Raw genomic sequence first — 19,627 nt, forward strand, 5'->3', positions numbered from 1 at the left:
GGCTTATTGCCGACTGTTTGAACTCCCTATGAGCTATCATCACTGTTTTCCTCACTATTTGAAATATTATTTGAACTCAGTCCATTGTCATTACACTGTTTCATGAACTCAGCTATATTTTTACTCAACCTAGAGTTTTAACTGATATTTGAACTACTGTTTGAGCTGGCATTATTGTTTCTTTACTGATGCCCGAGGGGCTTATGATTATTTTTGGACTGATTGAGGCCGAGGGCCATATGTGAGGATATGCTGAGTGATGTGAGGAGGCTTTCAGGCCTCGAGTGTATTGTGAGGAGGCTTTCAGGCCTCAAGTGTATTGTGAGGAGGCTTTCAGGCCTCGAGTGTGCTGTGAGAAGGCTTTCAGGCCTCATGTTGATATGTACAGGCTTTCAGGCCTTATGATGATATAGCGCTTGGGCTGTAGGAGCCCCTCCGGAGTCTGCACCCCCACAGTGAGCGCAGGTACCCATCTAGAGCGGTTAAATTTTAGACAGTGGTAACAATGACACTGTCATACGCGTTTTGGTCAGGTAACAATGACTGACCAGTCAAGTAACAATGACTGACCAGTGGTAACAATGGCACTGTAATACGCATTTTGGTCAGGTAACAATGGCTGACCGGTCAGGTAACAATGACTGACTAGTAACGAAATTCATGCCCGAGGGGCGAACTTTTATGTGCTCATCTTGCATACTTATCTGCATTTTTACCTGCTATGCTGTGGTATTTGTGCCCGAGGGGCGGATTTTCTGTGCTAATCAGCACTAACTATTTTGAACAGCTTTCATAATTATTGAAAGGACCATTTTCAAAAGAGATTTGAACTGAGCTGAAACCTTTCTAAAGAGTTCTCTAATTTCACTGTTTTCTCGAAAACTGTACCCGGCTTCTGTACATCCCGTTGGTTGCTTTACGTGATTTCTTGCTGCTCAGTTATTATTTACTTCTATTACTCACTGAGTTGGAGTACTCACTTTACTCCCTGCACCTCGCGTGCAGATGCAGGTATTATACACCCGGTAGCGGGTTTTGAGCTGGTTGAAGGTATATCTATTGTAGCTGAGCAAGGTGACCGCCAGCGTTCACGGCACCAGACTTTGTCTTCTGATTTCAGATTCTGTTTAGTATATTATTGGCCCTGTAGCAGTGTTCAGGCTTCCTTAGATGCTCGTGACTTGTGACACCCGGTCGGGCTGTGTTGGGGTTGTAAATATTGTTAATTAAAGTCATTTAGGCGTACCTTACTATTCATTTATGTTTACTTATTTTGAAAGAGTTTACTTGGGTTAGTTGGCTGGGCTTGTCTTCACGAGAGGCGCCATCACGACCAGTGCGTGTTTCGGGTCGTGACAACACTTTGTGTCAAATTTAAACTTACCATACTTGGCCACATTTCATAAACATACACAGTCAACTTTTTCTATAATAGCCTTGTTTGTTCCGATATTTTTTTGCTTTTATAGTGAATGGTTGTTATACACATATGACTGTATTTGACATTTAAATATTTCTTGGCTGTTACAATTTTTTATCCAAAAATGAATTATTTTTCCTTTTTTAATGTTACGGAGTAAAAGATAAGAAAATTATTCTAATTTAAAATCTCACATGATATACCTAATTCACTCGTTAAATATTGAAGAAAGCTAATACATTATTAATAAATTCATAACTAAAATTTTAAAGATTTAAACTCTAAGGTTGACATTTTAAAGCTACCTAAAAAATAATTTTTTTCAAGATTGATAGAAGAACGTTGTAATTGCAGCTTGTTTCGTAGATTTGACTCTCTTACTAGCCATATAACGCTTGAATTGGCGAAGATTCGTGTCCATATTTTCGGCAAAAAGGTATCCAATAGTTTTTTCTTGAAGACAATCTAAGAGCTTAATAGTTAAATTTTCTATCTAATTATTTTTTGAAACTTGTCGAATGAAAAAGATATCATATGCAAATCTTCAAATCTTATATCTTATGCAAGATATAAGCTTTAGTTAATGGAAAAGATTGTGTGCATGTTTTTAGAATTATTATTAGTAATTTTATAGATTTTATATGGTTGTTATAGAGGGGTAATTTTACAAAGAGTGTTCTGCTATAAATATGATTGTTGTTGTTATAGGTAAAAAGTTGTTATAGAGAGGTAAAATATAACTTAAAAACCGGTTCTGAAGAAAACTTGGCTTTTATAGCGAATTGTTGTTATATAGGGATGTTGTTATAGAGAGGTCTGACTGTTTTATTATATTGTCAAACCTCTCTATAAGAACATCTATAACAATCATTCGCTATAAAAGGTAAGTTTTTTCTCGAACAGATTTTTTATGTTATATTCACCTCTCTATAACAACTTTTTACATGTAAAGCAACATCCATCTTTATAGTGGTACGCTCTTTGTAAAATTACCCATTTATAATAGCCATGTAGAATCTCTAAGAATACCAATAATAAGTTTAAAGATATTGACCTCAACCTACTACTACTTGAACTAAGATAAAAAATTCAATTGTTAAGCTATTAGACTGTCTTCAAGGGAAAGCTATCAGATACTTTTTTGCTGAAAATTTGAACATAAATCTTCGCCAATTCAAACGTTATATTGCTAGTAAGAGACTGGAATCTACAGAACAAGCTACAATTATAGAGATCTTCCATCAACCTTGAAAGAATTAATCTTCTTGTAGCTTTAAAATGTGTGCCTCATAGTTTAAATCTTTGTACGTTTAATTATAAATTTATTAATAATGTATTAACTTTCTTAAAAATACTTAATTAGTTAAATATGCATGTCTTTTGAATACTTAAATTTGAATAATTTTCGTGATAATTGATTCTTGAATAATTTTTGTTTATTAAAGCCAAAAAATTTAAACGTCAAATACTGTTATAGGTGTATAACAGTCATTGTTATAGGTGTATAACAGTCATTCACTATAAAAGCCAAAAAATATCAATACAAACAATACTGGTATAGAGAGGTTTGACTGTATTTTCATTACAACCACATGCAACGCATGCTTAAAGACCTAGAGCATCAAAAGATGGGTGACACAAGTCGAAAATAAAACAAGAAAAGACAAAAAGAAAGATAAGGGGCAAGGGGGTCGGGGCGAATCGAAAACAAATCAACCATACTGTGATGCTCGATTTACTATGAACACTTTCATCATAGATACACACTGTTGAAATTGTAAGAATGGGCCACAAAGCATAAAACTGCAAGATAGCAATGAAGTAAAAGTTGCACGGGGCGCCAAACCTATACCCATTTTTTTTAAAAGTTTTAACTTGTACCCACTTTTTAAACAACTTCAACCCCCTTTCTCCTCCTTCGTTTTCTTCTTCTTCTTCTTTCTTCTGTTGTTGTTGGTGCTGCTATGAATATACAGTAATACAGATATATGTTGAATCCTGATGACTCGTATATCAAGTTCATGAGGGTTTTATGAAGCTTCTCGCTCTCTCTTTCTTCATCTTTTTGCTTTCTGTATTGTGCCACAGCTGCTGAACATTCTGCTTCTTCAGTAGATATTAGAGGCAATTGGATCAATGGAGCAGTATTTGATTCTTCTTTGATTCTTCTGTGTGTAGAACTGAGAGTGTCGAAGCAATTGTCTGTGAAGCGGGTGGGAATGTGTGAAAAATGTGAGGGAAATCTATGCTGCATTACTAGTTTACTGTCAAATGAAATGATATTATCTATGCATCTGCTACTATAGCTCAAAAATACAATCATACTAAGCATTCAAAAAACTTGCTCAACTCACATTCGTGGTTTTTCTAGAAAACATGAAACTGATCACAATCTGGGGGAGACGGCATGTCTTAAAAATTTCACTTTTTATAAAAATTCAGGCACTAAATAAGCTGAAGTTTTTTTAACAAATGAACTAAATAACTTCAGCATCTCTGTTCTGAAGTTTTTGAAAACTTATCAAGGACAAAAAAAAACGTTAGCTTATTTAGTGCTGAAGTTTTTATAAATGAACTAAATAACTTCAGCATCTCTGCTGAAGTTTTTGAAAAAGCTTATCCAAGACAAAAAAACTTCAGCTTATTTGGTGCTGAAGTTTTTATAAATGAACTAAATAACTTCAGCATCTTCTGCTGAAGTTTTTGAAAAAGCTTAATGACAAAACTAATGAATCCAGGACAAAAAACTTCAGCTTATTTAGTGCAATTGCAAACAAAAACTTCAGCAAATAGAGAACAAAACTTCAGCTACTATGCCTAAGTTCAGCAATCACAAACAAAAACTTCAGCACACTTGCTACTTCAGGCCCGTCTACTAGAATGCTGAAGTTTTGCGTGATTGCCTTTGCTACTTCAGCCCCGTATGCTGAAGTTACGCGAAAAAGCGGGTACGCTTGCAAATTTTTTTCCAAAGCGGGCACAAGTTAAAACGTGACCCAAAAAGCGGGTATAGATGCAAATACCCAGCAATGAATCAAATGACGCACAGGTTGTTCAAGTAATTAATCAATCTGGTCGGCAGCAATCTTAGGAACCACATAGCTTAGCATCAGAACCACTCTGAATCTGATTACCAATTTCCACAGGTCATTTACATAATATGGAGCAACTTAGTTTCAGAAGAAAAACAAACGAAAAGAAACACATTACTTTTGTCTATAATCTGACCATTTAGTATCATATTCAATCAATAAGATACATTATATTAGGCAACGACTAAGCAAGTTACAGACTTGTTGTCACTTAGGATGTACTAATAGATCACTTGGAAGGGATTTCTCAGCTATATCATTTACCTCTATGACGCTACATCCAGGCTGCTTCTTTATCCTCATCTCCTCGATCAATTTCCTAACACACTTAGCTTCTATATCTCGACCAGCTTCCTTGTATATATTGTATGCAAGTACACAAGTACCATGGTCAGTTACCTTCATGTTAGACAGCTTTCTCCATATCCTATCACCTACTTCAACATTACCATATACCCTACAAGCACCAAGTAAAGCTCCCCACACATTAGCATCCACTTTCTCTATCCCTCCCATGTTCTCCTCAATGAACTTCTCAGCATCCTCGAGCTTGCCAGCTCTTGCTAACAGGTCTACCACACATGCGCGATGTTCAAACCTGGGTTCAACTCCATAAACACTGCCCATTCTTGCAAATAGAGAAAGACCGACGTCGACCATTTCTGCATGAGTGCAAGCAGAGAGCAGAGCAACAAAAGTGGTTTCATTTGGCCGATTCCCACTTGCTATCATCCTATCGAACAATTGAACCGATTTCACTGCATTTCCATTCATTGCAAAGCCTGATATAATGGCATTCCATGCTCCAGTATCCTTATAAGTCATCGCTTCAAAAACTGATGAAGCGGACTCCATTCTACCACATTTAGAGTACATGTCAACTAATGCAGTAGCCAATATTGGGTTTGACTTGTAATTATAATGCTTAGCAAATGAATGTACCAAAAGACCTTGTGCCAGTGCACCTAGATGAGCACAAGCCGTGAGAACACTCACAAGAACAGACTCGTTTGGCTTAAGACCGTCTTCTTCCATCCCTCGATACAAGCAAAGCACCTCCTTAAAATCACTAGCCCGTGAATATGCTGCCATCATTGCACTCCAAGAAATCACATTTCTCTCTGGCATTTCTTCAAATAACAATCTAGCTTTCCCCACCTCCCCTATTTTCCCATATCCATCAATCATGGTGGTCCACATAACCACATCTCTGTTGGGAATTTCATCAAACAACATACGTGCTCTGTCCATCTCGTGATTTAGGGAATAAAATTCAATCAATGATGCAACAATAAACCGGTCATGTTGTAATCCCATTTTCAGCAAATGGGCATGCACTGAAAAACCACGTTGACCAAACTCATTTAAAATCATTGAACAAGCCTTTATCAATGGCGGAAAAGTATAATTATTTACAATAAGCTTATCTCTTAGCATATCTTTGTAGCATAGAACTGCTGGTATCGGCAAATCTGATTGCATGTATCCTCTGATCATGGTATTGTACAGAAAAGTACTTTGGTAGCCAAGATTTTGAAACACAATACGCAAATAATTAAAGAAAGAAGGATTCCTAGAATTGACGGCAAATGAAAGAAGTGGGGTAATGGCTGATGGAGTTTCAGGGAGGTAGTGTTTGAGGAGTTGGCAATGGAGTTCTTTTAGGTGGTTGAGAGTTCTGCACTTTTGTGTGAAGGGCGTTAAGGCAGAGTGAGTTTCGCTAACTGCTATTCGGATCATTTAGAATGGTGAAAATGGCAGATCATTTTTGTCCATTCCTCATCTCAGAAACAAGTCCTAAGACTTCTCCAATACACGACCCTTCCTTTCAAACCACCATAGAAATCATAATCACAGCTATCTATAAATACTGATCATTTGTCTGAGGTTCCTTGGGATAATGGTTCAAAGCCCTTAATGGCTATACCAGATTAGCTAGTACATGTTATTTGTTACACTTGCATACATTCTACTGCACCACCACCAGAGCAGAGAATGATTGATCATACTAATGTATACTAACTGCAAGTGTCGTGCAAATTCTTGTAATGTAAGTCGACTGGTTTGTCCACACATCTTTGCAAATGTAGCTGATCAGGAGAACATACTCGGCCTGGCAGTCAAAAACAGTTAAGGCAACAATATTAATGAATGATTAATTATAATTCTAAACACAAATAGACAATTGCCTGGAAATCCATACTTTAGAATTAAGGTTTTCCAAGAGTAGATGGTGTATCCAGTAAAGTAAGTATTATAATTCACAAGTTACAGTCTCAAGAAATAGCCAGTCCAATTTGCCCCCCGGTTTTGGTTCAGTGGTATACTCGCAGTAGAGGGACGGACCCATTATCCAATGAGTTTTGTTCAAGCTGGCCCTCGAGGATTTATCGGTAATCACAAAAAAAAAGTCCAATTTCCTACACATGGTAACTTAAGTGATAACTTGTTCATCATGGAACAAAAAAAAAAACTAATAACAGGAAAATATGTTTTTCTTGTTCTCACATCCATCGGCCAGCTAGACATTTTAACAAACACCTAGCATTCAATTAAACTAACAGGCTTTACAGCAGCTACAAACTTGCAACTGATGATTCTCTTAATCATCCCTTCAAACACAGATATGGAAAAAATTTACTTCCTGCATACTACAAACTATACACGTATTAATTCCACCTCATTTCCAACACAAAAACATAAACACGCAGAAACTCAGCAAGTATGTTGTAAAGAACAAGAAACAGAGAGTTTATAACTCACCTATTGATTGTCTTCTCTTCAGTTTCTTATAGCATATCAAAGATTGCAAAAGAAACCAACTGTTACGAAAGGCATTTGAACTTTTTCTCTATATCAAATTATCAACATGGCGAAGTGCACAAATAGCCGATTTTAAGACATCTATTTAAAGAATAGCCACTTTTTACAAAGAATTTAAAGTTTAGCCGCTTCAAAATCACTTTGGTGGTCTGAAGTTAGAAAATCGAGTGTCTCAAGTTTTCAAATTCAGACCAACGGATATGGTTTGGCTCTATTGAAGGTAAAAATAGCACGGTCTAGCCAGTTTTCGGTCTGGTCATTCAAAAATAGCCAGCGTTTACCAAGTCAATGAAAAATAGCCACTATTTTGCTGCAACAGAGACCGGTCCAGCATAATATACTGGAGTTCGGTGCACCTGTGTATGAACTTCCAGCATATTATGCTGGAACTCCAACACACGGAAAGTTACAGCATAATATACTAGAGATTTGAGCACTTGTGTATGAACTTCCAGCATACTTATCCTGGAACTCCAGTATAATATGTTGGAGTTCAAGTATACTTATGCTGGAACTCCAGCATAATATACTGGCGTATTTTTCGGGTTTTGAACAGTGTTTTCGCTCAGATTTATCTTTACATAAAAAGTGACTAAATTTCGATTACTTCTGAAACTGGACTATTTTTGAACAACCACTTGTAAATCTGGCTATTTTTGAATTTCTCCCCTATTGAGGCCTCAATTATGAAATTTGAATAAAGTTAGGCTTTGGTTCGTATCCGAAAGAGGCTCTAGGCTAAGGTAAGTGAAGCTCTTTCCTTAGACCCCAAATACTTGAGGCACTAAAAATATGAAATATTACTATATCATTATATAATATAAGTAAATATGTATTTATACAATTAGATAAAATATTTTAAATTTTAATGTTTTTGTTAATGAGTTAATAGGATAAAACTTTTAGTAACATTTGGTTTATGAGCCGAAAGAGCTCAACTGACTTAGTTATAGAGGGCAACTAAAAAGAAGGCTCGACCCACAGGGAGAGCGGTGAACAGAGAGAGATTGTGAATGAAAAGAGTAAGTGCAAAGTCATCTCATGACTAGAACTGGCCCAAGACTAAGGGAAAATTTAAATTAAGTAATATATTTACCTTCTCATCAATTCTATTTTTATTTCTTTATGTATAGTCTTTTCATATTTTTACTATTTTAATTTCTAATTTCAACTTAGATTCTCTAAATTAGCTATTCATTTTTGTCACATTTGATTGATCAACCCATCAGAAAGCAAGTTCTTTTGTGTCTCATCTTTTTTAACTAAGAAATCCCCACAAGTGTCGTAAAGTTCAAAACACTATGGATAATAGGCTCAACCCTTTTACCATTTTCACTAAATGCTATATTTTTGTATAGGGGAACGTTCAATATGACGTGCACCTAACTCACACATTATATGTTGCTATCTCACCACTAGATCAAAGCCATGTAGACTTTTTTTGTCTAAATATTATATGAATTTTATGTATGAAATTTTAGGTTCTTTTAATATATTTTAGTTTTAAGTCACCAGTCTCATTGAGCCACCCTAATTAATGATCAACAATTATTTATAGATCATTATACCATGAACGTGTTGTTCAACCAGCTTCATTTATATTTGATAACTAAATAACATATTCAATCAGGCGTAGGTTGCTTCTTGTCACTAGCATGTCATCCACATAGACTAGAAGCACAACAATGTCTGATTCCTATTGTTTGATGAACAGGGAGTGATCTAGGCTAATCTGATGAAAACCAGAACGCAATAGTGCTTATGTTAATTTCGGATTCCACCGCTTACTAGCTTGTTTAAGCCCATAGCAGGATTTTACAAGTTTGCAGACCACACCTGGCTCCCCCTAACTTGTAATACCCTGTGGAAGTTTCATATAGACCTCATCATGAAGGTCTCCTTGCAAGAAAGCATTGTACATATCTAGTTGATGAACAAACCAATTCTGCATAGCAGCAATTGAAAAAACAGTCCTGACAGTAGCTATCTTAACCACTGGAGAGAAGGTCTCATTATAATCTAATCCTTCTCTCTGGTTATAACCTTTAGCTACTAGCCTAGCTTTAAATCTTTGTACCTCTTTATTATTCTTGAGTTTCACTTTGTACACCCATTTGCATCCTATAGGTCTCTTTCCTGATGGTTGTTTAACCAATTTCCAGGTATTATTCTCCTGTAATGCTCGAATTTCTGCCTACATTGCTTCTGCACATCTTTTATCTTGGGAGGCCTGCTGGAAGTTCTTACGTTCTGTGATTTCTGAAAAAGCTCCAAGATATGTGTGATAAGATGATGATAACCTATCATAGTTGACAGAGTTTTCAATAGGATATAGAATTGAGCTAGTAGAAGGTTTGTTGGTGACATAATCTGTCATCCATACAGGCTCCTTGGAGCCTCTTTGAGATCTCCTTAGAGGGGCACCAGTGTCAATATTGCTTGTGGCTGGAAATATTTCCTCTACAGGTTCATCTGAGTCTAGTGGCTCATGTGAGGTAGAAGTATCCTGAAGGCTATCATTCTCATAAACATCTTCAGAAGGTGAAGCATTCTGGGTATTTATGGGGATATCTCCTGCGACAGTTGCAGGATCAATTGCTGTAGTCGACTTAAATACAGGTGGACTTGGTATTGTTGAAGCTGCTGGCAAACTATTATCATCATGCATGAGAAAAGGATCTATTGTTTTATCTATCTCTAATGACTGGAGCTGAAATGGGAAGACATTCTCTCTAAAAATGACATCCTTGTTTGCAAAGAATAGATGTTTCTCCAAGTCATATAGAATGTAACCTTTGGTTACACTAAAATATCCCATAAATACTGCCTTAACTACCCTACTGGCAAACTAATCTCCCCGTGGTAATGCAGTAGCAAAACAAAGACATCCTAGAGTCCTTAAATGACTTATAGAAGGTTTCTTGTTAAAGAACACTTCATAAGGTGATTTACTTTCAAGAACTACAGATAGTAGTCTGTTTATCACGTAAGCTACAGCCAATATGCAATGACCCCAAAGTCTGAGAGGGGTGTAACCTTGAAACCTTATTGCTCTTGCAACCTCAAGTAGATGTATGTGCTTCCTCTCTGCCACCCCATTGTGTTGGGGTGTGTAAACACATATTTTCTGATGTATAATTCCCAAAGATTTACTCAGTTCTTGCATTTATGAGTTCACAAACTCCCCTCAATTATCAGATCTAATTGTCTGAACTACAGTATTAAGCTGATTGGAAATCATTTTAATGAAGTTCTTCAAAACTATTATAACATCTGATTTGAATTTCAACAAAAAGAAATCTATGTCACACGAGAATAATCATCTACAACTGTTAGAAAATATTTGTTTTCATCAAAAGTTGGTGCATTATAGTGATCCTAAACATCTAAATTTAGTAGCTGAAACACCTTACTTGATCTGCTAGTACTTAAAAAAAATATAATCTGTGATGTTTAGCTAATAGACATACACTTATGTACTACAGACTAACAAATTTCTAAGTTGTATCCTATAAGACTTTTCATAGAACCTCCTGAAGCATGTGCCAGCCTTTTGTGCCAGATCATAGCTTTTTCTTTGTTCTCTTGTACTATTAGTCATTTTGTAGTTCTTTTGCCCCCTGGTTCTACTAGATTGTATATTTGTGAAACTAGCAGATAAAGCCCATCTTTTTTTTTACCAATCCCCTTCACTCCCTAGTGGAATAATTAGAAATCAGGGTAGAATGCAACTAAACACTTAAGATCTTTTGTTACTTTAGAAACTGACACGGGATTGTATTGAAATCTGGTATAAACAAGACATTTTTGACCTCCTCTATGCCTGTTATTCTGCAGTTTTCAATATGTGTAACCTGTGCTACTTCTCCATTTTAAAATTTACCTTCTTAGTGTATGTAGTATCAACTGCTTTAATGTTACTTAACAGTCTTAGATCTGCGATCATATGATTGGTTGCTCCTGTATCTATTATCCAATGTGCCTTTGCTATATCAAGAAGAAATGAGTAAGCATTACCTGCCATGTTGGCTATATTTTCCTGTGGTGGTTCTCGATTAGTGTTCATACTCAGCACCTTCATAATCTGATCATATTGTTATGTGGTCAGTTATGGTGCTCTAGCCATCTCTTCTTTATTAGATCCCTCAAACTGTCCAGTATTTCCTGCATTCCCAACAGTTATGTTTGGATGAACATTCTCAGCACATGCATTATATGCAGTGTTCATGTTCATTTTCTTCTTTCCTTTGAAGCTTGCAGGATATCCAATTAATTTGTAACATTCTTCCTTTGTGTGTCCCTTCATTTTGCAATAGTCACGCTGAACATTCCACTTCCTCTTTGGTCTTTGGTAGTTCTGTTACTCATCACTCTTACCAGCTAAAAGAGCTGTAGGTTCATTTCCATGCCCTGTTGTCATGGTGTTAGCCATTGACCTCTGACTTTCTCTCAACTAGCATTGAGTAAGCTTTATTTATGTTTGGTGTGGGACTAGTCATAAGAATTTGACTCCTAGCATGATCATAGGTCTCATTTAGTCCCATCAAAAATTGCAAAACTTTCTGCTTTTGCATAAATTCAATGAAGTTCTTAGACCTTGCACAGTCACATGGAGGTGGTACTATGTTGTCAAATTTCAGAAGCTTTTCCACACAAAGAGGGGAGGAAGTGCTTGCTGCCAACTTGCCAGATATTCATCCCAGAGGTTGCGCAGTTTGGAAAAATATAATGACGCATTATATGTTCCTTGAGTGATTGTTGCTATTTCTTTATGCAACTGATAGATTCGTTAAGTATTCACTTTGTCAAATTGCTCCCTCGGATCTTCCCAAAATTCCCTAGCATTTTTAGCATATGTGAGAAAGCACAGGAGAAAATATATTATTGATATTTTAACAATGATACAATGAGTCCTATATATAATACATATTCTACTCCTCCTACATATGGGATTAAGACATATTATACTCCTACTACACATGGGATTAGAACATATTCTACTCCAACTACATATAAGACAAAGACTATTTACACATAACTATCTAAGACTCCCTCTCAAACCGGTGCATACAAATCATATGTATCGAGCTTGTTATATATGTAACTAATACGAGGACCAGTGAGAAACTTGATGAAAATATCTGCAAGCTGATCATTCTACATACAAGGCCACTAGGCTCCCCCTAAGCAACAAAACTGAAATTGCAATGTTCACGCCGGAAAAAATAAAAGTTATCAGAATTTGATGTAATTTATATGGGTAGGCTTGGAATCACTAGACGAGTAAGTTGTTCTGAATAAGTTTTCTCAAAAAGTGGCCGGAATGGCCCACATGAGCCGAAAAGTTGCTGTAGCTCGCCGAAACCCTAGTTCTAGCGGCACATGGAGGCGCGTGACTTTCTGCCAGAGCGAATAACTGGGGTTTTGTCGCCTGACTTTTTCGAACAAGATGGTAGTATTGATTTTCATACAACATTTACCGATGAGGAGATAATGCAAATCAATCTTGAGTCATCAACCGGAAAGACGCACGGTGACTGACTTTTCTGTTCATATGGAATTGGAGTTTCCGGGGTTTGGTCGCACAAGGGTTTCAGATCTGATGGTGGTATTGGTATATGCACAGTACCACTGTAGAAGTGATGAACCCTGGAAACAAGACGAAGTTTCCGAAAAATTGCACGGCGATGAGATCTTTCTTCCCGGATGTCGCTGGAATGACGACACGTTAATTTTCTCACTGAAGCTCTGATACCATGTGATAAAGCACGGGAGAAAATATATTATTGATATTTTAACAATGATACAATGAGTCCTATATATAATACATATTCTACTCCTACTACATGTGGGATTAGGGCATATTATACTCCTACTACATATGGATTTAAGACATATTCTACTCCAACTACATATAGGACTAGGACTATTACACATAACTATCTAAGAGCATACACTATCCCTTTTATAAATTCCTTCGATACTGAGCTCATGATCCATCCTAAGAAAATGACATTACAACAATCCCATTGATGACCTAGTTCTCTATCAAAATCCCTCTTTTTAGAGTCCCGTCGACTTACCCCTAACTTGTTCTTCCCAAGCAATTTGATTTCCATCGCTTTACTCCAGGTGGTGTAATTATCTGAACAGTCAGTTGGATCGATATTATCGGAGCTCTGTCGTATCTGAAGGATGAAGAAACATTGGATGATTGTGATCCAAATCTGTCTTTGTTGTCATTGTTGAGCTCTCAATTTCTTCAATTCACTTGTGGATCGTGTCGTAGATCGAACAGGATCTTCCAGAATCTACAATGCACACTCACAATCGCAATTGGAAGCTCTGATACCATGTGAATTTGGGAACAATTAACGAACCCTAATCGGCGGAGGAGAATTGGAGATAAGAGTTTAGAGAGAGAAATATTGCATAAGACAAATGATTTCATATATGAGAGTTAGTTTGTACAATGTCTATGTACATATATATAGAACAACTTTTAACTAACTAACTAACTAACTAACCATTTAACTAACTAACTGACTTTTATAATCTAGAACTTTCTACTCATCTATATACATATATATTATGTCACTGCATTCTTATTATCTATAACAATAACATTCATCTTTATAACAGTATGCTCTTTGTAAAATTACCCCTCTAAAATAGCTATATAAAATCTCTAAGATTACCAATTACGAATCTAATGATTTTGACCAAATATTTTAAAACTTTAATGCATCATGTATGATAAAAAAATATTATCTTACTTCCATAATCAATATTTCATTAAAGTTTTCGTTTTATTGCACAAAAGTTTAAATCTTTTACAAATTTAGTTATAAATTTATTAATAATATATTAGCTTTCTTAATATTTCTTAATAAAATATTCATATCTTTTGAGATTTTAAAGTTGAATATTTTTTTTGTTTTATATGTTTCATCAAAAAAGGGTAAAAATTGATTCTTGAACAATTTTTATCTATAACAGACAAATAATATCTAAACGTCAAATATTATTATAGGTGTATAATAGTCAATTACTATAGAAAGCCAAAAAAGTAGCAGAGCAAATAATGTTATTATAAAAAGGTTTGACTATACTCCCTCCGGTCCAAAATAAGTGATTTTTTAACATTTTTCTTGTGGTCCAAAATAAGTAATTTTTCCAGATTTCAAGAATGAATTAATTATTTTTTTCCTACATTGTCCTTGAAGTAAATGGTCTTGGAATATGTATTAGGAGTGTTTATGTGAGATAGTAAAGGTTAATATGGTCAATTTCGTTGCTAATTAATGTTAAAAGGTGGATTTCTTAATTTGTGTGAAAGCATTCAAAAAAATCACTTATTTTGGATCGGAGGGAGTACCTGATTTCTGATTTTTTAGAATTTTATGACATTTGTCTCTTCTTGATTAGAGTAATTAATTATGAAGTAGTAGTAATATTTAATGGAGGAATACCAACAAATATTCCCAAATGAGCTGAATATAGTACAAAACAGAGATAAAGAGAAGTAGGACTGTTGAAGTACTAAAGGTCCAATTAGTAGTCAGAGCCAAAACTCAAAATTACCACCCTTTCTCCTACTGAAATTTCTTATCAAATTGGACTTTGCAAAGTAGTACTAGTAGGATAATTGGGTCCCAAAATCTAATCACCACCCCTATAGCTACATATATCCGCAACCCCTCTTCCCTTGGCAGCATATAACAAAAGTTTAAAAAAATGGAGAAGCAAAGCAACAAAGCAAACATGGTGGCATCACTTATGTCAGTGAAACAAAAATCTGGCAAAACATTTAGTCAAATAGCAGAAGAAACTGGTCTCACAAATGTGTATGTTGCTCAGCTTTTGAGACGTCAAGCTCAGCTCAAACCTGAAACTGCTCCAAAGCTTAAGGCTGCACTTCCCTCGTTATCTGATGAACAACTTCATGATATGATGGAGGCACCCTTAAGGTCTTATGACCCTAATTTAATTCAAGACCCCACTGTTTACAGGTTGCCAATTTCACCCATTTCTTGATTTTTTTATTTTATTTTTATATAAAGATTTAATCTTTGGTTGGCTGCCGGCGTAAAACTAGTCAATTTTATGATGAATCCTCACTGATCCCCCAAACTGATCCCCCAACTTGTTTGGGACTGAAGCGTTGTTATTGTTGTATAAAGATTTGATTTTTATGGTGTATGGTAGTTGATAGAGCTAGAGTAAGACGGGGATAGGAAAAAACTTGAAATTCTTGTTAACTTGATTCAATACTCAATGTTTACAGGTGGCCCGCTTCACCCATTTCTTGATTTTTGATTTTCTATAAAGATTTGATCTTTATGGTGTGTGGTTGTTGATAGAATTAGAGTAAAATGGGACTGGGAATACTGGAAAAATCTGATATAACGGATTCAAAGTTAAGTGAGATAAACAAACTTAATTTCTTTAATAGTATCAGTGGAGTTTCCCATGAAAAAACAGAAAACGCCCAATTCAAGGAAATGGCCTTATTTTTGGATTTCGAGGGTTAATTAGAATTAGAGTTTTGACGTTATAGAACAATGAGTTCAATGGTATATGGTAGCTGATTGAACTAGAGTAGGATGTGGGGTTGGAAAAACCGGATATTACTATTAACTTGATTCGATAAACCATCATATAAAGTTATCCACTTCATTGTTTTTTGACTGTTCATTATCTGAAAAGCTTTTATCTTGCTATAATGTATGAAAGTTGATAAAACTAGAGGAATATGTGGCATACAGGAAATTTGAAATTCTTACGTAGAGATTGGATGAAAGTTATAGTCCTAGTTAGAAAGTGAAAAATTCTGGTATAACATTGACATGTCCAGCAGCCAGAGACAGATCCGGAATATAACCAGTGGTGCACGCGCACTTACTGCTTTGTACTCAGACTGTATATTTTTATATAATATATAAAGAAACTTGTTAAGATTATGAATATATATTAAGTGGTGTACCCACTGTCTTTAAACCCTGAATCTGCCTTCGCCAGCATCACATAAAGTGTTGTTAGTGGAGATACCGGGGCAGGGAGAAAACACAGAAGGAACGGAATGTGAGAAAGCTGCTAACTTTCCATTTCTTTGTTCCTGTGAAATCATTAGATTATTAGGTAACAGCATTAGCAGTGCTTAAGTGTTGTTAAGTTGTCAGCGAGACCTTTTGGGCAAAGTTTTTTGGAAAGCTTTGTGTTGTTGCATGTCAAGACTAAATTCGATTATTTTGTCTCTTCAACAGATTGAATGAAGCCGTCATGCATTTTGGTGAGAGTATCAAGGAAATTATTAACGAAGAATTTGGCGATGGCATGTAAGTCACTCCACTTAACATACTAATTAAATACTTGTGCTTATTTTACTGATTCAAAAGCAATTTGGCTATACAACCTTTTCTTGTATGTGGCTCCATGCATGTGTTTAGATTCATACTCTGGAAATGCCCTCTGCCTTTAAACTTCAGGAGCGTCGGGTCTTGTGAACCCTTATGAATTGCCTCTGATGTTAACTACTCTGACTTGCATAAGTTCGTCTCTGGTTTATTGCAAGTCATGTTTCATAAGAAGCCACTTGGAGATGAATTAGAACTTGCACGGCGTGTTTAGAGCAACTAGCTGCTATAGTGCTATGCGATAATGTTTTTGATTGCTGGATAATGAACTAGATAACGAGGAGATTATAATCCCTTATCTGCCATTTGTTTAGACTTTAGTGCTTTTTGCTAAGGGGGTTAGGAATGATATCCGATTCCTTAGGATTAAAATTACCTCCCTCTAGCACTCACCCGCCAGTATGCTTTCTCGTTCACAAACCCAAGCTCTCTAACCGTGCCTCGTCCCCATTATCCTCTACCCGATTGAATGGATTAATATTGAAAAAGAAAAGTACAACTGCAATTTCACAGTTAACTGATGAGTCAAATGTAAGAAAAGTTTTTCCGGCTCGTCCGCCTTGCATTTATTAATCATCAATCGGATACCCTTAGTGTATTCTCCTTCATAATCTTATTATAATCTTGTGGTCTTTATAGTGACTTTATCTTGTCTGGTGAATCAGACTACTCGACATAACTAGATTGTATATACAACTAGCATGAACTATTCATCACTGCTGCATACATGTTGTGTGTAAACAGTAAGAGATTATAATTGGCTAGCAATTTATAAAAGATAAACAAGAGCAGAGGATATTATGAGTCATGGCCACATTTCGAAGGGAGGAGCTAAAAGAAATTCTACTGTCTATTTCTGTTTCTTTTGATAGCATGAATCTTAAAGAACTAACCAATGACACACTCTTTATTTGGCTAGATTGACTTATCTTGTTTTAACCATCTTCAATTCTGAGTCATTGACATACTTTGTCTAGTTTTTGTTAGCTAAATGGAAACTATTATCGGGCTTGAAGTGTTGTATTGCTCTAGGAGTGTATTCATTCTTTAGCTCTAATTTTCTTAGATCATGCTCTAGTAATGCTGATCTCAATTCTTAGTTCTTTATAGTGATACACAACCAAAATGGAGTGTTCACTTTCACAGATATTTTAACAATTTACTCTTCGTAATTGAAGCTATGTGTGTGTGTGTGTGTGTGTGTTTGATAAGGAGCTATGTGTGTGTGTGTGTGTGTGTGTGTGTGTGTGTTTTTGATAAGGAGCTATGTGTGTGTGTTGCATGCAATTTTATATTACTGTTAATTGTTAAACACATGCAAGGGCACTTTCACTAGGCTTCCTGCACATGATGTTCTTGTATTGAGCTGATAAATGAGATCTAAACTTTCGACTCTTGATGTTTAGCATGTCAGCTATAGACTTTTTCTGCTCAGTTGATAAAGTCAAAGGTGTGGATGGGAAGGATCGTGTTGTTGTGACTTTTGATGGAAAGTATCTGCCACACACTGAGCAGGTTAGTTTCCTTTTACATGTCATAATTGTAAAGTTTGTTTCTTCAAATTATTGTCTACAGAAACGACCAATCATTAGGCCCTTCTCGTTCCTGCCCCACTCACTTCCCACCTACAAAGTGCGACAGAATAGAAGATTCATCTTATGTAGAGATCTTGATCTTTTGTTTGTTTGATCTGATTATAAAGGCTTCTGCAACTGCATATTCCGTATGAGCCAGCACTACAAAGTGGTGCATAATTTCAGCGCCGAGTGTCTGATCTCAATTGTGCTTTAGTTAACTAATCAGAGAGCTCGTCGCTGCAGCAATCAATAGAATAACATGCTTTCGTCACATCCTTTTCAAAAAGTTTTAGCATTTCTTCTTCTATCTGAGCTTTTCTACAGTTTTGAAGAACCTGTCCGTATTGTAAACTTCAAGAAGTTACATACTTGATATCAAATGGATATTCAAGTTCAAATGTGGTGTAATACGTTCACATAAATCAGATAACATCAGTGATTTGCAACTGCCAAAACAAATTCCGTATCAACTGATCTGTGCAAAATACTAGTCACAGTTTTATACTCAAATGTTCACAGAAAGGCAAGGTGTGCTGTATAATATTGTAGGACTGTCTGTTTAAACAACTGGTGGAATGTGATAATTAAGGTGTATAGAGTCAATTCTTAAAAAAAAGGGCATCCCGGTGCAATAAGCTCCCGCTATGTGCGGGGTCTGGGGAGGGTCGGACCACAAGGCTCTATTGTACGCAATCCTCTTACCTTACATTTCTGCGCTGTTTCCACAGCTCGAACACATGACCTCCTGGTCACGTGGAAACAACTTTACCAGTTACGCCAAGGGTCTATATACAATGAGTAGCTCTGAGATCATCTGAACAGATTTTGTGTCTGATCAAGTTACTGCCAAACACAATTATATCTAGTCTGCTTGATTCTGTAGTTCGGTTCTATAGCACAATGTCAGTGATATAATCTGCTAACACTTTTTTCTTTTCTTTTCAGAAATCTGAGCATATGGTGTCAAGGTTAATGCGGAAGGAATAAGCGTAGTTAGTATAAGCAGTTCGCGTCAAGCTGTTGATCTTTTTCACCAATGAAGATTGATTATGTTCTTATACTGATCTTCTTTTCTTTTCTACTCGTCGATGTTCTCAGCTTGGCTGAATAATAGTCACTCGTGTTAGTCGAGTTTTGAATTGCCAAATGCAAATAGTATTTATATATATGTATTTGAGTTGCCAAGATTTGATAACTTTCATATATATGTGTTTGGGTTGGCAGATATTATTATGTTCTACATGTATGTGTGTTTAATGAATGAAAACTCAATGCACTGTTTTTGTGTGCATAACTGAA

At 36.0% G+C, this 19,627-nt stretch overlaps 2 protein-coding genes across 3 annotated transcripts; one reads left to right on the forward strand and one right to left on the reverse strand.

Annotated features, from left to right (window-relative positions):
* Nucleotides 1-2,955: 2,955 nt before the first annotated feature.
* On the reverse strand, nt 2,956-7,372 carry LOC109245058 (pentatricopeptide repeat-containing protein At5g66520-like). The gene is made up of 3 exons (XM_019412242.1): nt 7,276-7,372; nt 4,777-6,625; nt 2,956-3,622 (listed from the first exon to the last, which is right to left on the reverse strand). The coding sequence occupies exons 2-3, from the start codon at nt 6,250-6,252 to the stop codon at nt 3,554-3,556; spliced, it is 1,545 nt and encodes a 514-aa protein (XP_019267787.1). The 5' UTR covers nt 6,253-6,625; nt 7,276-7,372; the 3' UTR covers nt 2,956-3,553.
* Nucleotides 7,373-14,888: 7,516 nt separating this feature from the next.
* LOC109245060 (cyanate hydratase) lies at nt 14,889-19,627 on the forward strand. Of its 2 annotated transcripts, XM_019412244.1 has the most exons (4): nt 14,901-15,347; nt 16,602-16,673; nt 18,158-18,266; nt 19,274-19,627. In XM_019412244.1, the coding sequence occupies exons 1-4, from the start codon at nt 15,073-15,075 to the stop codon at nt 19,313-19,315; spliced, it is 498 nt and encodes a 165-aa protein (XP_019267789.1). In that variant the 5' UTR covers nt 14,901-15,072; the 3' UTR covers nt 19,316-19,627. The 2 variants fall into 2 exon arrangements, with proteins under 2 accessions (XP_019267788.1, XP_019267789.1); XM_019412243.1 differs by lacking the exon at nt 19,274-19,627 and having other exon boundaries at nt 14,889-15,347; nt 18,158-18,786.

Source organism: Nicotiana attenuata, unplaced genomic scaffold (assembly GCF_001879085.1).
Source record: "Nicotiana attenuata strain UT unplaced genomic scaffold, NIATTr2, whole genome shotgun sequence".
Lineage (NCBI taxonomy): Eukaryota > Viridiplantae > Streptophyta > Magnoliopsida > Solanales > Solanaceae > Nicotiana > Nicotiana attenuata.